Here is a 15,823-nt window from a genome sequence, read left to right on the forward strand (position 1 = left end):
CTCACAGAAAGTCACCTTGGTCTCAGTCTGGCCAAGAGGCACTAAGACATGGATTTTGAGGTCTGAGATACTCAAGCCATGCCTAGTGTGACTTGTTCTTCCTGCTGCCTGCAGACTGGGCTGGAGAACTGTTAGTTACCGTTTGAGCACCATGTCTTCCTGCCATGACAATAACGGACTAATCCTCTGAAAATATAAACCAGAAATATTGTCCTTTATAAGAGTTGCTGTGGTCCTGGTGTCTCTTCACAGCAATAAAACCCTAACTAAGGCCATCTTTCTCCTCATAATTCTCAAGTTTAACAGTCACAGACACTAGACAAAAGCAAAAGGTGCAGACGAACTTATATGGCCGTACTAGCACGCAGAACCAATTTACGATTCCAGTTTCCTTTAACATTTTATTTTCTATGTATGAGTGTTAAACCTGCATGAGGTCTGTGCACCATTTGCATGTCTGGTTCCAGAAGCAGCTGGCATCCCCTGACACTGAACTCACAGACAGCTGTGAAGCAGCCACCTGGTACAGGGACTACAACCCTGTTCTTCTGGAAAACTAGCAAATGTTCTTAATCACTGAGCCCACCTCTCCAGCTCCTAATCCGGTTTCTTTAGCCATAAGGGTATCATGGCCTGAAGGTAGGAATGACATTACTAGGTACCCCCCCCCCCATCCCATTACCAGAGTCTCCTGAATGTGCTCTGCCATCGAGCTACACCCTAGCCCTATGTAACAATTTAAAAAATCATTATTCAGGCATATTTCACTTTGGATCTTTCTCTCCACACCTGCCGCTACACACTGTCCTTCCTGTAAATGGAAGTGTGGTGTAACTCATTACTGTTGAATTGTAGAAAAGGTGAGCTTCCTAGACTTTAGTTATTGTACAGTCTTTGCATTTACTGGCACATTGACTAATCACATATTTCTTTTGATATTTTTCACTGGAATCCTAAAATAGCATACACTGATGAAACTTTAATACCTGAACTATATAACCTGGGAAAATGAGCTGCAAAATTTAAAATCTTAAGCAAGGAGGGTACAGGGCAGCTCAGTGGTAGAGTATCTACAGGGACTAGGGCAAGACAAAACAGCTACCTTAATTTGTTTCTTCAACTTCTTCACTGTTCAGTTCAATAGAGGAAATCCTTAGCCTTACAGTGTGCTCCCCTGGTCTCATGTACATGCAAACATTAGAGGATTCTGTCTTGTTAATGTGCAGTATTGATGCTGTTTTCTGTAAGGTTGCCTTGTGTTTGTTCATCTTATGTAATGATTTAAAAGCATGCATTACAAAACATTCCCTGGAACAACACAGTATTCAGAGAACATTTTCCACTTAGTGCCCTCCTCCCTTCACCTCTGAGGACTAGAATCACATCTGGCTTTATTCTATACATTTCCTGAAAAGGCCACTGGATACAATAGAAATTATGTTTTTGAGACCCAGCATTACAATGTAGCCCGGGCGAACTGGACCAGGAGACCCTCAGCTCCAGCTTCCTTCGTGCTGCAGTCCTGCTTGAGCCAACCTCCAGGCTGGATGTTCATTTTAGATAACTATACTTAGAAAAATACAGTGCAGTCAGAACACAACAGTAAAATGACCAGGTGTGTCAACGCTGTTGTTTGTTTTAAAAGGATTCAGTTGTAAGGCAGACATCTTGCCTCTTATATAAACATTAGGTTGTGGGGTGTTTTGTTTTGTTTGTCTATTTGTTCTTCCTGGCCTGAAACTGGCTATATAAGTGTAGTCTCTGAACTTCTGCTACTCTGGCGTCCACCAGGGGAGGGCTGAGATTAAACAGGCAGTTGTGGGCCTTTTGCCTGGTTTATGCAGCGAACAGAGCTAGGCAAGCACTCTGTCAACTGAGTCACACCCCAGCCCTCAAACACTGGGTTTGTTATTAGTTTGATTATGAAATTTATGGTTAAGCACATTGATTTTCCGACTACCTCTTATTCTACCCCCTTCCCCTTTAAATTTTTAAGGACCCATCTGGCATAGGCTGCAGGAGGAAATATTATGTAGCCAGGGATGAACTTTTGAACCTCTCGTCTCCGAGTGCTGAGATTACAACCGTGCACACAACACACAGCTCTCTTCTCCAATTCTAATGCCAAATATTGTTTTCGTCTTGCAAGTAAAATACGGTTTAGAAGGCTACCTGTTTTGCAGCACCAAGAGGAGGGTTGCTACTGGCATTTATTTATTGACATCCGTGTTCCTTTTTTTACTTTAGCATCCTTAATTGTGTTCTTTCCTTCGACCTACTTTCCCAAACTAAGATTCGATGTGGATTCTTGTAACGCCCAACGGTAACCAGATTTTAGAAAAGCTTTTGTGCCTTAAAAACCCCCGGTTACAACATTAATCATTTCGGTCTGTTTGAATTCTCTCCACACTATTCTTTTCTTGTGTTCGCTGCTAGATTTCCCAGAATGAGAATTGAACCTCTCATTTTGTTCTGACCCAACTGTTTTGTGTGTGTGTGTGTCCCCAACACCTAGTGCGCTTGTTTCCAGGAGGCGTTCTCGGGTTGGCCCAGAACCAGGGCAAGCACCAGCTCTCCACCCTGCCCCGGCCTCCGGCTGTTCCGCAGACCTTGCCCTCGCCCTGGCCCTCGCCGCCGCCGCCGCCGCCGCAGCAGCAGCAGAGGCCTCAGCTTCAGCTCGCTGCAGCACTGCCCCGGCGGTCGCCAGCCCCACACCCGGCCTTTGTACGTGCGCCCAGGCGTGCCAGCGCACCGGGCACGTGACCCCGCCGAACGTGGCATTGTGTTATCACGTGACCCAGGTGCGTACGCGACGGAGCGGGCTGCGAAGATGGCGGACGATGAGGCCGAGCAGGAGCGCCTGAGCGGTGGCGGCTGCGCGGCGGAGCTGCGGCGCCTGGGCGAGCGGCTGCAAGAGCTGGAGCGGCGGCTGTGCGAGAGCCGGGAGCCCGCGGTGGAGGCCGCCGCCGCCTACTGCCGCCAGCTGTGCCAGGTGAGCCCCTCCCCCTCCGCGGGCCTCGGCGGCCGGAGCGCGGGCGGTCCGCGCCTTTGTGTTCCGCAGCCAGGCTGGGCCGGACGGCCTCGGGGCTCCGTGCACGCTCCCGGGCTGCGCCGCGGGCGCCGGGCTGCCCGCCGCGCGCCAGTCCCCCTGTCGCCGCCGGCCGTCGCGCGCAGTCGCTCGGCCTTTGTTGTTGGGTTAGGCTGCGACCGGAGGGTCTTTGTTGATGTTCTCGAGCCAATCCCGCCGGACCTGCAAGCTGGGAGTGGCGGCGGCGTCTGCGCTGCGGCCGTTCCTGCTGGCTGCTCTCCGCGTTGCAAAGGAGCTGTCACCGTTCCATAGTCAGTCGTCCCTTGGGGGCGGCTTTACCAGTGCCTGTTTCGCCTTTACGTTCCGGAAGAGTACGATTTCCGGCCCCCCCCCGTGCACCCCACCCCCACATTTCTTGGGTTCTTTCCTGTTAAGTGTCTTTGGTTGACAAGGGATTTGTGCTTGGGTCAGTTTCAGACCTTCCCATTCTTTTCTTGCCCAAGGACATTGCTTTTCAGCAACGTGTTCTAACTAAGATTTAGAATGTTAGTGACAATCTAAATGTTATCTTATGACAGATATCAGAGTTTGGATCTCCACCTGGTCTTAACGTGTGCTGACTATGGAGGGAGGGAGAACATTGATTAAACTGCCTAGTTGAGGAGGCCGTTTTTTACATAAAGCATGAAACCTAATGGATGTGTCATGCTTAAGATTTTGTTTTGGAAACACTGAGATTTGAACAATGGTGGAGCATTGTAGGATTTCACAGGGATACTTTCACTTGCCAGCCTCCACTTGCCAGCCTCCAGATGCTGAAATCTTTCTAGGGTATCTGATCACATACAGAAGCAGCCCGATTGCCGTATGCATTTTATGCTCATGCATTGATGGTTCGTTATTTAAAAAAAAAAAAAAATAGGACCAAGGATGACTTGTCTACAAATATATGCAGTCAGAAAGTTCGTCAGATCTGGAGGCCACATTACAGAGTCATTGTTTTAAACCTTAGTATTAAAGAAACTTTGAAATTTGCTATTTTTTTATGCCCTGAAATTGCCCTGAGAAATTATTTTAGTAGGATTTACAAATAAGGCTTTCATTTGTTTGTTTGCTTGTTTGTTTGTTTGTTTGTTTGCTTGCTTGTTTTTTGGAGGCAGGGTTTCTCTGTCCCTGGCTGTCCTGGAGCTCACTTTGTAGACCAAGCTGGCCTCGAACTCAGAAATCCGCCTGCCTCTGCCTCCCGAGTGCAGGGATTGAAGGAGTGCGCCACCACGCCCAGCCAAGATTTTCATTTGTAAATGGAGTCCACTTCTGGAGGAGATGTTTTGAGACAGTCTTACCATGCTCTCCTTGCTGGCATTAATTTTGGGTAGTCCTCTTACTTCACCATCCCAAATGCTAGGATTACAGATTTGTGCCACCATGACCAGTTGGGAGCAGACTAAAGTCTACTTTAGGTTGGGATATTAATTCCTTAGTAGAATCCACTGATGATTTACGGATTGATAATACTGTTAAAATGAAGGCTCATGCAATACAGAGTATAGCTTTCTATTTCGTTTTTGAGATCGATGCACAAGTATCATGGTGTGTGTGTTTGTGGTTAAAATGGTACTAGGTACAGCATGCTAGGTACATCACCAGGTTTTACATTCTTCTTGTTTTTCTTAAAGACAGGAATTGTCTGTGTGTGGGTGGCCCTGGCTGTTCTGTAGACCAGGCTGGACTTGAACTCAGAGATTTACCTGTTCCCCTCTCACCCTCTGCCCCACCATGTGCTGGAATTATAGTCATGTGCCACTGCCTGGCGTTTTAAAGTTACTTCTAATGAATAAAACAGTTAAAAAAAAATAAAAAATAACTTCCGATATTGGTTTTATTAAGTGATAAATCTTAAGGTATATAAGTCGTTTTTATTACCTTGCTGATAAAATCAAATCGTAATGAAGTAATCATTGGTGGTTTTCAAAAATTAGAAATAGTAATTTATAGTGAGGATGTATTGGCCTTACATTCAGTGGATGCTGACCTTAAATCTTAGCTTTTCCTGTTTCCATCTCACCAGTTCCTGCATCCCAGGTGTGTCCCATGGTGTTGGTGTTGGGTGTCATTCCATGCTGAGGGGCAAACCCAGTGTCTCTTGGGTTCGAGGCTTGTCCTCTAAAGACTGATTTATGCTTCCTACCCCAGTATTATAAATTATAAGAGTGATCTCCAGAGCTCTAATCCTGTATTTGAGAGGCCGAGGCAGGCAGGTCAGAGTTTAGGGCCATCCTGGGCTACATAGTGAGTTCCAGATTATAGCATAAGACAGAACAGAGAGTCGGGGTTGGGCTCCAACTCAAATATCCTTAGAATTTTGTCTTAGTTAACATGGGATGTAATGTTAGATGTAGGAGGAGCTAGAAATTAAATCCTGTTTTCTAACCTTGGAATTACAGTTCGACCTTTCTATGTCTTTCTCCAGTAGACCTGGGCTGTCCACATGCTTCAAGAAAGCCAGGATAAATAAACGTTTGGCAGTCACTGGACTTGAGCTAATATTCTGTCAGCATTGAGGCTCAGTTTTAAAGTCCACAACTTTGTGCTTATTTAAAGATTGCTCTGTCATATTTACATTTATTTGTGTCTGTGTGTATCTCTGTGCATGTGCCATAGCATGCAGAGGTGAGAGGGAAGCTTGCAGGAGTTAGTTCTTATCTTAGTCAGGGTTTCTATTCCTGCACAAACATCATGACCAAGAAGCAAGTTGGGGAGGAAAGGGTTTATTCAGCTTACACTTCCATATTGCTGTTCATCACCAAGGAAGTCAGGACTGGAACTCAAGCATGTGAGGAAGCAGAGGCCATGGAGGAATGCTACTTACTGGCTTGCTTCCCCTGTCCTGCTCAGCCTGCTTTCTTACAGAACCCAAGACTACCAGCCCAGGCTGGGCAGTAGTGGCGCACGCCTTTAATCCCAGCACTCGGGAGGCAGAGGCAGGTGGATTTCTGAGTTTGAGGCCAGCCTGGTCTACAGAGTGAGTTCCAGGACAACCAGGGCTACCCAGAGAAACCCTGTCTGGAAAAACCAAGAAAGAAAGAAAGGAAAAAAAAAAAAAAAAAAAAGACTACCAGCCCTGGGATGATACCACCCACAGTGGGCTAGGCCCTCCCTGCTTGATCACTAATTGAGAAAATGCCTTACAGCTGGATCTCATGGAGGCATTTCCTTAAGGGAGGCTCCTTTCTCTGTGATAACACCAGCTTGTGTTGAGTTGACACACAAAACCAGCCAGTACAATTGACCTCTCAACTTGGCACAAACACATCACTATTAAGCCTCAACTCTTACTTTCTTATTCATCCCCAAGATCTAATAACTTTAAAAGTCCCACAGTCTTTACAATTTTTTTTTCTAATTTGATTTTTAATAATAATTTTATAACTCCTCTTTTTGTTTTTTTTTTTATTACATATTTTCCTCAATTACATTTCCAATGCTATCCCAAAAGTCCCCCATACTCCCCCCCCCCAATTCCCTACCCACCCATTCCCATTCTTTTGGCCCTGGCATTCCCCTGTATTGGGGCATATAAAGTTTGCAAGTCCAATGGGCCTCTCTTTCCAGTGATGGCCGACTAGGCCATCTTTCGATACATATGCAGCTAGAGACAAGAGCTCCGGGGTACTGGTTAGTTCATCATGTTGTTCCAACTATAAGGTTGCAGATCCCTTTAGCTCCTTGGGTACTTTCTCTAGCTCCTCCATTGGGGGCCCTGTGATCCATCCAATAGCTGACTGTGAGCATCCACTTCTGTGTTTGCTAGGCTCCGGCATAGTTTCACAGGAGAGAGCTATATCTGGGTCCTTTCAGCAAAATCTTGCTAGTGTATGCAATGGTGTCAGCGTTTAGAAGCTGATTATGGGATGGATCCCTGGATATGGCAGTCTCTAGATGGTCCATCCTTTCATCACAGCTCCAAACTTTGTCTCTGTAACTCCTTCCATGGGTGTTTTGTACAAATTTTTACATATTAAAATTTCCATCCCTTTAAAATATCAAGTCTCTTTTAAAATTCAAAGTCATTTTACAATTCAAAGTCTCTTAACCGTGGGCTCCACTAAAATACTTTCTTCCTTCAGGAGGGAAAAATATCAGGGCACAGTCACAATCAAAAGCAAAATCAAATTCTAACTCCAATGTCTGGGATCCACTCAGGATCTTCTGAGGGCTGTGGTCACTTCTCTACCTCTGCCGTCTGTAGCACTCTAAGCTCGGGTTGATCCACTCCACAAATGTTGCTCTTCTTGGTGATCATCCGTGGTACTGGCATCTCCAATACATTGGGGTCTTCTGCTGCAACTAGGCTTCACTAACAGCCACTTATAGGCTCTCTTCATGGTGCCAAACCTCAACTCTTTTTGTATGGCCTTTTCAGTCTTGGGCCATCAATTGCAACTGAGGCTGCACCTTCCCCAATGGCCTTCCATGACCTCTCACGGTGCCGAGCCTCAGCTGCTCTTCATGACCCCTTCATGCCTTCAAAACCAGTACCACCTGGGTAACTCTTACACATTACCAAGTCCCACTGCAGCAGGATACAACCTTGGCTATCTCTGGAACACAAGAGAGCCTCTGTGCTCTCAGGAGACACTTGCCAGAAGATGTCACCTCAGTGGTGCTGGTCTCTTCTTAATCACCGCTAATTTCTTAGCTCCAGCTAACCAACATCAATTGTCTGAGTAACACAAAGGTTTCCTTTTAGTAGTTTTGGTATTTTGTTAATCACAGCTGATTCTTCATTCTCAGCTAACCAAAACCACAGAATCTTCACAATCCAAACAGCAACATCCCTGATAAGAGTCTGTAAGCATCACTCTGGAATTTCATAAACCAGACCTCCACCTTCAGCACTGTTCTCAACATTATCTTCCAAGCTCCTACAGAACATCCCACAGAGCTCTTAACATCTCGATGGCTCTTCTAGCCCAAAGTTCCAAAGTCCTTCCACAATCCTCTGTCAAAGGAATACCCCACTATGCTGGTACTAATTTGTCCGTCATGACCAAGAAGCAAGTTGGGGAGGAAAGGGTTTATTCATTCAGCTTACACTTTCCACATTGCTGTTCATCACCAAAGGAAGTCAGGACTGGAACTCAAGCACAGGTGAGGAAGCAGGAGCTGATGCAGAGGCCATGGAGGGATGTTACTTACTGGCTTGCTTCCCCTGGCTTGCTCAGTTTGCTTTCTTATAGAACCCAAGCCCAGGGATGGCACCACCCATAATGGGCTAGGCCCTCCCTTCTTGATCACCAATTGAGAAAATGCCTTGCAGCTGGCTTTCATGGAGGAGATTTCATTTCCTTTCTTATAACTCCAGCTTGTGTCAAGTTGACACACAAACCAGCCAGCACTGTTCTACCTTGCGGGTCCCAGGAATCAAACTCAGGCCTTTACTGACTGAGCTATCTTGCTAGCCCGAGTTTTATTTATATATTATTTTAAAATACTGGTTTTTTGTTTGTTTGTATTTTCCAGACAGGGTTTCTCTGTGTAGCCCTTGCTGTCCTGGAACTCATTTTGTAGACCAGGCTGGCCTCAAACTCAGAAATCCACCTGCCTCTGCCTCCCGAGTGCTGGGATTAAAGGTGTGCGCCACCACTGCCCAGCTTTAAAAATACTTTTAAAGGTTTCTTTTTATCTTATGTATGTGGTAATTTGCCTGCATTTACGTCTGCATCGTGTGTACATTGTCCTCAGAAGCCTGAAAGAATGTCAATCCTTTGAACCTCTTGGATGGCTCTTCAGCCACCATGGCCAGCAAGCAGAGGAAGCAAGAGGGTGTATTGGTTCAGCAGTTCTAAATAGTGGGTGTTGGTGTAACTTCAGGACCGGCCTCTAGTAGTTTATTTTAGACATACTTAAGCACAGCACAGTTTGGCAAAGGGTTTCCTGGTGATACTTGATTCAATCCCATGTGTACAATGACGTTTAAGACTGCATCTAAAGCTGGGCAGTGGTGGCGCATGCCTTTAATCCCAGCACTTGGGAGGCAGAGGCAGGCAGATTTCTGAGTTCGAGGCCAGCCTGGTCTACAGAGTGAGTTCCAGGACAGCCAGGACTATACAGAGAAACCCTGTCTCAAAAAACAAAAACAAAACAAAACAAAAAAACCAAAAAAAAAAAAAAAAAGGACTGCATCTAAACTCCTTGTACTTAGGAAACCTTTCATACAGATAGGTGGTATAAATTGACAAACTCTCAGTAAGAGGCGTGGTCACCAGGCTATTACCCACTTCCACTGCAAGCCTTCAGGACAGAGAAGAGGGTTATGAATTGTTTCCTTTATGGAACAACCCTATGGGTTTGACATTCCTGGTTCCTTAGTGCTTGTCTGTGGTCATAAGGGCCTCCTTGCTTTCCGTAGGACCTGGAGCTACAGGTAGCAAGGTGCTGGGAACCTACCTGAGGCCCTCCTCAAGCAACGTGTGCTTAACCACTGAACCCATCTCTCCAGCCCTACCTACCTTTAGTAGTAGTATCGTTATTGTATGTCTCTGCATGTGTATATAAATGCAGTGGCGGTCTGAGTACTGCTTTCCAGATTGGACTGTCCCTCCACAGTGGGGTCCAGGGTCAGTTTCAGATTGTCAGGTTTGTGTGACAAGCATCTTTACTTGTAGAGCCATTCCTACAGCTCTGTGTTTGAAGGTTAAGCCAGGTGCCTACATTCTGGAATCTGAGACAGAAAAGGATTGCTGAGTTCTAGGCCAGCCTGGGCAACCTGTCTCAGAATAACAACAACACCAAAAACCCCCGATAACACTAAACCAATTACCATTTTTCTCTTCCCTCCTCCCCTTTTTAAACAAAGCAAAGCAAAACAAAACTCAGTCTCAGAGTGACACAGGCTGCCTTGGTCTTCCTGCCTCAGCCTAAGTGCTGCAGTTATAGTTAAGTATAGACCATCGAGGGTGGCTCCATTGTTTTCCTTCTTTCCTGTCTTCTCTCAAGGTACATATCTTTTGGAGAGTATGTTACTGTTGTGCTTATATAACGAATCGGGGTAATTGACATCTCTATCATCTCAATACATCAATAATTTCTTTATAGTGAAGTCATTCTATATCCCTGATTCTAGCTAGCCATTTTGAAAAACACATTACACTATTTTTTTTTTGTTTTGTTTTTTTGGTTTTTTGAGACAGGGTTTCTCTGTGTAGTTCTGGCTGTCCTGGAACTCGCTCTGTAGACCAGGTTGGCCTTGAACTCAGAAATCCTCCTGCCTCTGCCTCCCAAGTGCTGGGATTAAAGGCGTGCGCCATCACATTACACTGTTCTTATTACTCTAGTGTGTAATAGGGCATCCTATTCTTAATTGTAACTTTGTACTATTAAGTTCTGTTTGTCTGCTCTTTCTGAAGTCTCTGGTTTCACAGTTTTGGTTCTGTATATGGCTGAGAGTACTTGTTCTGTGTTTCTGTGTTGGGTCATTTAACTAACCTTCATGCCTTCCAGTTTAGTCCACGTATATGTAGGGGACAGTATTTCACTCTTATTGCTGAACGGAATTCCATGGTGCACGCTGCTCACATGACGAGCACTTGGCTAGCCTCCTCCCTTGCTTGTTCTGAATAGTCTCCACTGATCGACCTGGACGGCGTCTCCTCCACATACTGATTTCATTTCCTTTGGATGAGGACCCAGCAGTGAGATTTTTGGCTATTATGGGATATTTGTTTTTAATTTTATCTTTTTGGTAATAGTCATGGACTGGGGTGAGGTGCTTCTATGGTGTTATTCTTAATTATTTATTTTTCATGTGAACCCAGGACCTTACAGAAGCTAAGTAACCATTCCCAATCAGCTAGCCTCGTTTCCAGCCTTCTCATTGTGGGTTTAATTGGTTAGTGGATCTCAGGAATTTTAAAATGTGTGTGTGTGTATGTGTATGTCTCCATCCATTCTTCTGAGAACATTCTATTAGGTTTTTTGACAATTAATGAGTTAGATTTTTTTTTTTTTGGATTGCTTATCTTGTGGATATAAACCCCTTGCTAGAAGTACAGTTTGTAAAACCTCTTTTTCTTCCATTCAGAAGGTTCTCTTTATCTTGTTTCTTTCCTGTACGTAAGGTCTGCAGAGGCTTTCAGCTGGATGGAACACCAGCTACCTAGTTTTGCTTTTAGGGTTATGTCTAAAAAGCCCTTACCCAGTCTTTTTTCTTGTAGTAGTCTTATAGTTTATGCTGAAGTCTGTTTTGAGTTGTTTTATATATAGCGAGAGAGAGAAAGCATTTCAGCTTGGTTTTTCTTTTTATGGATGTTGACTTTCCCAGTTCCCTTACTGAAGGCAGTATTCATCCGTAACGTATTTTCTTGGCACCTTGTGGAACATTAGTTAGCTGTAGATGTGTAAGCTAAAAATGAATTTGTTTAAATTTTGAATTTTTACCTCAGCAAGAGTTGGGCTGGAGAATACAGTGAACATGCCAAACTAGAAATTGCTTATAAGGATAAGTACTTACTTATAAGGATAAGCAATTTCTAATTGACACTGAAGGCCCATCCTTCTTTTTTTTTTAATTTTTAATATTTTTATTACATATTTTCCTCAATTACATTTCCAATGTTATCCCAAAAGTCCCCCATAGCGCCCCCCACTTCCCTACCCACCCATTCCCATTCTTTTGGCCCTGGTATTCCCCTATATTGGGGCATATAAAGTTTGCAAGTCCAATGGGCCTCTCTTTCCATTGATGGCCGACTAGACCATCTTTCGATACATATGCAGCTAGATACAAGAGCTCCGGGGTTCTGGTTAGTACATCATGTTGTTCCAACAATAGGGTTGCAGATCCCTTTAGCTCCTTGGGTACTTTCTCTAGCTTCTCCATTGGGAGCCCTGTGATACATCCAATAGCTGACTGTGAACATCCACTCCTGTGTTTGCTAGGCCCCGGCATCGTCTCACAAGAGACAGCTATATTTGGGTCCTTTCAGCAAAATCTTGCTAGTGTATGCAATGGTGTCAGCGTTTAGAAGCTGCTTATGGGATGGATCCCTGGATACGGCAGTCTCTAAATGGTCCATCCTTTCATCACAGCTACGAACTTTGTCTCTGTAACTCCTTCCCTGGGTGTTTTGTTCCCAATTCTAAGAAGGGGCACAGTGTCCACACTTTGGTCTTCATTCTTCTTGAGTTTCATGCGTTTAGCAAATTGTATCTCATATCTTGGGTATCCTAAGTTTTGGGCTAATATCCACTTATCAGTGAATACATATTGTGTGAGTTCTTTTGTGATTGTGTTACTTCACTCAAGATGATGCCCTCCAGGTCCATCCATTTGGCTAGGAATTTCATAAATTCATTCTTTTTAATAGCTGAGTAGTACTCCATTGTGTAAATGTACCATAATTTCTGTATCCATTCCTCTGTTGAGGGACATCTGGGTTCTTTCCAGCTTCTGGCTATTATAAATAGGGCTGCTATGAACATAGTGGAGCATGTGTCCTTTTTACCGGTTGGGACATCTTCTGGATATATGCCCAGGAGAGGTATTGCTGGATCCTCCGGTAGTACTATGTCCAATTTTCTGAGGAACCGCCAAACTGATTTCCAGAGTGGTTGTACAAGCTTGCAATCCCACCAACAATGGAGGAGTGTTCCTCTTTCTCCACATCCTCGCCAGCATCTGCTGTCACCTGAATTTTTGATCTTAGCCATTCTGACTGGTGTGAGGTGGAATCTCAGGGTTGTTTTGATTTGCATTTCCCTGATGATTAAGGATGTTGAACATTTTTTCAGGTGCTTCTCTGCCATTCGGTATTCCTCAGGTGAGAATTCTTTGTTCAGTTCTGAGCCCCATTTTTTAATGGGGTTATTTGACTTTCTGGAGTCCACCTTCTTGAGTTCTTTATATATATTGGATATTAGTCCCTTATCTGATTTAGGATAGGTGAAGATCCTTTCCCAATCTGTTGGTGGTTTTTTTGTCTTATTGATGGTGTCTTTAGCCTTGCAGAAGCTTTGCAGTTTCATGAGGTCCCACTTGTCAATTCTCGATCTTACAGCACAAGCCATTACTGTTCTATTCAGGAATTTTTCCCCTGTGCCCATATCTTCAAGGCTTTTCCCCACTTTCTCCTCTATAAGTTTCAGTGTCTCTGGTTTTATGTGAAGTTCCTTGATCCACTTAGACTTGACCTTAGTACAAGGAGATAGGAATGGATCGATTCGCATTCTTCTACATGTTAACAACCAGTTGTGCCAGCACCATTTGTTGAAAATGCTGTCTTTCTTCCACTGGATGTTTTTAGCTCCCTTGTCGAAGATCAAGAGACCGTAGGTGTGTGGGTTCATTTCTGGGTCTTCAATTCTACTCCATTGGTCTATTTGTCTGTCACTATACCAGTACCATGCAGTTTTTATCACAATTGCTCTGTAGTAAAGCTTTAGGTCCGGTATGGTGATTCCACCAGAGGTTCTTTTATCCTTGAGAAGAGTTTTTGCTATCCTAGGTTTTTTGTTATTCCAGATGAATTTGCAGATTGCACTTTCTAATTCGTTGAAGAATTGATTTGGAATTTTGATGGGGATTGCATTGAATCTGTAGATTGCTTTTGGCAAGATAGCCATTTTTACAATGTTGATCCTGCCAATCCATGAGCATGGGAGATCTTTCCATCTTCTGAGATCTTCTATAATTTCTTTCTTCAGAGACTTGAAGTTTTTATTATACAGATCTTTCACTTCCTTAGTTAGAGTCACGCCAAGATATTTTATATTATTTGTGACTATTGAGAAGGGTGTTGTTTCCCTAATTTCTTTCTCAGCCTGTTTATTCTTTGTGTAGAGAAAGACCATTGATTTGTTTGAGTTAATTTTATATCCAGATACTTCACCGAAGCTGTTTATCAGGCTTAGGAGTTCTCTGGTGGAATTTTTAGGGTCACTTAGATATACTATCATATCATCTGCAAAAAGTGATATTTTGACTTCATCTTTTCCAATTTGTATCCCTTTGATCTCCTTTTGTTGTCGAATTGCTCTGGCTAGGACTTCAAGTACAATGTTGAATAGGTATGGAGAAAGTGGACAGCCTTGTCTAGTCCCTGATTTTAGAGGGATTGCTTCAAGCTTCTCACCATTTACTTTGATGTTGGCTACTGGTTTGCTGTAGATTGCTTTTATCATGTTTAGGTATGGGCCTTGAATTCCTGATCTTTCCAAGACTTTTATCATGAATGGGTGTTGGATCTTGTCAAATGCTTTTTCCGCATCTAAGGAGATGACCATGTGGTTTTTGTCTTTGAGTTTGTTTATATAGTGGATTACGTTGATGGATTTCCGTATATTGAACCATCCCTGCATCCCTGGGATGAAACCTACTTGGTCAGGATGGATGATTGTTTTTTTTTTTTTTTTTGGTTTTTCAAGACAGGGTTTCTCTGTATAGCTCTGGCTGTCCTGGAACTCACTTTGTAGACCAGGCTGGCCTCGAACTCAGAAATCCGCCTGCCTCTGCCTCCCGAGTGCTGGGATTAAAGGCGTGCGCCACCACGCCCGGCTGGATGATTGTTTTGATGTGTTCTTGGATTCGGTTAGCAAGAACTTTATTGAGGATTTTTGCATCAATATTCATAAGGGATATTGGTCTGAAGTTTTCTATCTTTGTTGGGTCTTTTTGTGGTTTAGGTATCAGAGTAATTGTGGCTTCATAGAATGAGTTGGGTAGAGTACCTTCTGTTTCTATTTTGTGGAATAGTTTGTGAAGAACTGGGATTAGATCTTCTTTGAAGGTCTGATAGAACTCTGCACTAAACCTATCTGGTCCTGGGCTTTTTTTAGTTGGGAGACTATTAATGACTGCTTCTATTTCTTTGGGGGATATAGGGCTGTTTAGATCATTAACCTGATCTTGATTCAACTTTGGTACCTGGTATCTGTCTAGGAACTTCTCCATTTCATCCAGGTTCTCCAGTTTTGTTGAGTATAGCCTTTGGTAGAAGGATCTGATGGTGTTTTGGATGTCTTCAGGATCTGTTGTTATGTCTCCTTTTTCATTTCTGATTTTGTTAATTAGGATGCTTTCCCTGTGCCCTCTAGTGAGTAGGCCCATCCTTCTTAATCCCATCCTTCTTCCCTGCTATGCAAGTGAAGAGAAAAAATAGCTTCAAGCTTCCCTTTTTGGAGGAGTGCCAAGTAGTAGAACCTGGTGCAAGAGAACCTGTTGTAGATCTTTAATTGTCCTGTTATTTTTATGTAACTGTATCATTTAATTGTATCACAGAGGTTCTTAACATCTGCTTACAGAGCATCACAAGACTCCTCAGGGACAGCCTCGTACATTGTTTCAGAATAGTTCCTCTAGTTACTAAGGTAAAGTCTGGCTGGCTCCATGGAACGTTTAGAATGGTTTTACTCTGCTGAGGTAGTACTGACTGGACTTTCATTGACGTCTTACTATTATGAGTGGCCATGATTCCTGGCTCAAGTACCTTACAGTCTCTAGAAGACAGAAAGGTAATTTTGAATGTGATTTGTATTTTTTATTTCTAAGATGAATACAGTATAACGGGAAGTTATTTGTTTAGGAATCTAAATAGAAACATTCCAGCAGGGTTCTTAAAGGCACTTTAAGATAATTATTCATTAAAAAAGAAGCCGATTTAATAGTTGGAGAATGGCTTGCTTGGGTATAATGTTTGTTAACAATGTACACTGGGCTGGTTGACTGGTTGATTGTGACTTTTTCAAGACTTTGTCTGTTTTTAAACATTTTACTTGTTTTGACTGTGCTGGGGATTG

At 43.6% G+C, this 15,823-nt stretch overlaps 1 protein-coding gene across 2 annotated transcripts in view; it reads left to right on the top strand.

Moving 5' to 3' along the window:
- The first annotated feature begins 2,612 nt into the window (after nt 1-2,612).
- Znf292 (zinc finger protein 292) overlaps nt 2,613-15,823 on the top strand; it is a 93,060-nt gene continuing 79,849 nt past the window's right edge. For both annotated transcript variants that reach the window (XR_015047438.1, XM_021161175.3), the window contains exon 1: nt 2,613-2,992. Coding sequence is in view for 1 of the 2 variants with exons in the window: in XM_021161175.3 (XP_021016834.1) it covers nt 2,831-2,992 (162 nt within the window). In the remaining variant the exon portion in view is untranslated. The remainder of the gene's footprint in view (nt 2,993-15,823) is intronic.

This window comes from Mus caroli, unplaced genomic scaffold, assembly GCF_978045245.1.
Source record: "Mus caroli unplaced genomic scaffold, Mus_caroli_1 scaffold_6, whole genome shotgun sequence".
NCBI lineage: Eukaryota > Metazoa > Chordata > Mammalia > Rodentia > Muridae > Mus > Mus caroli.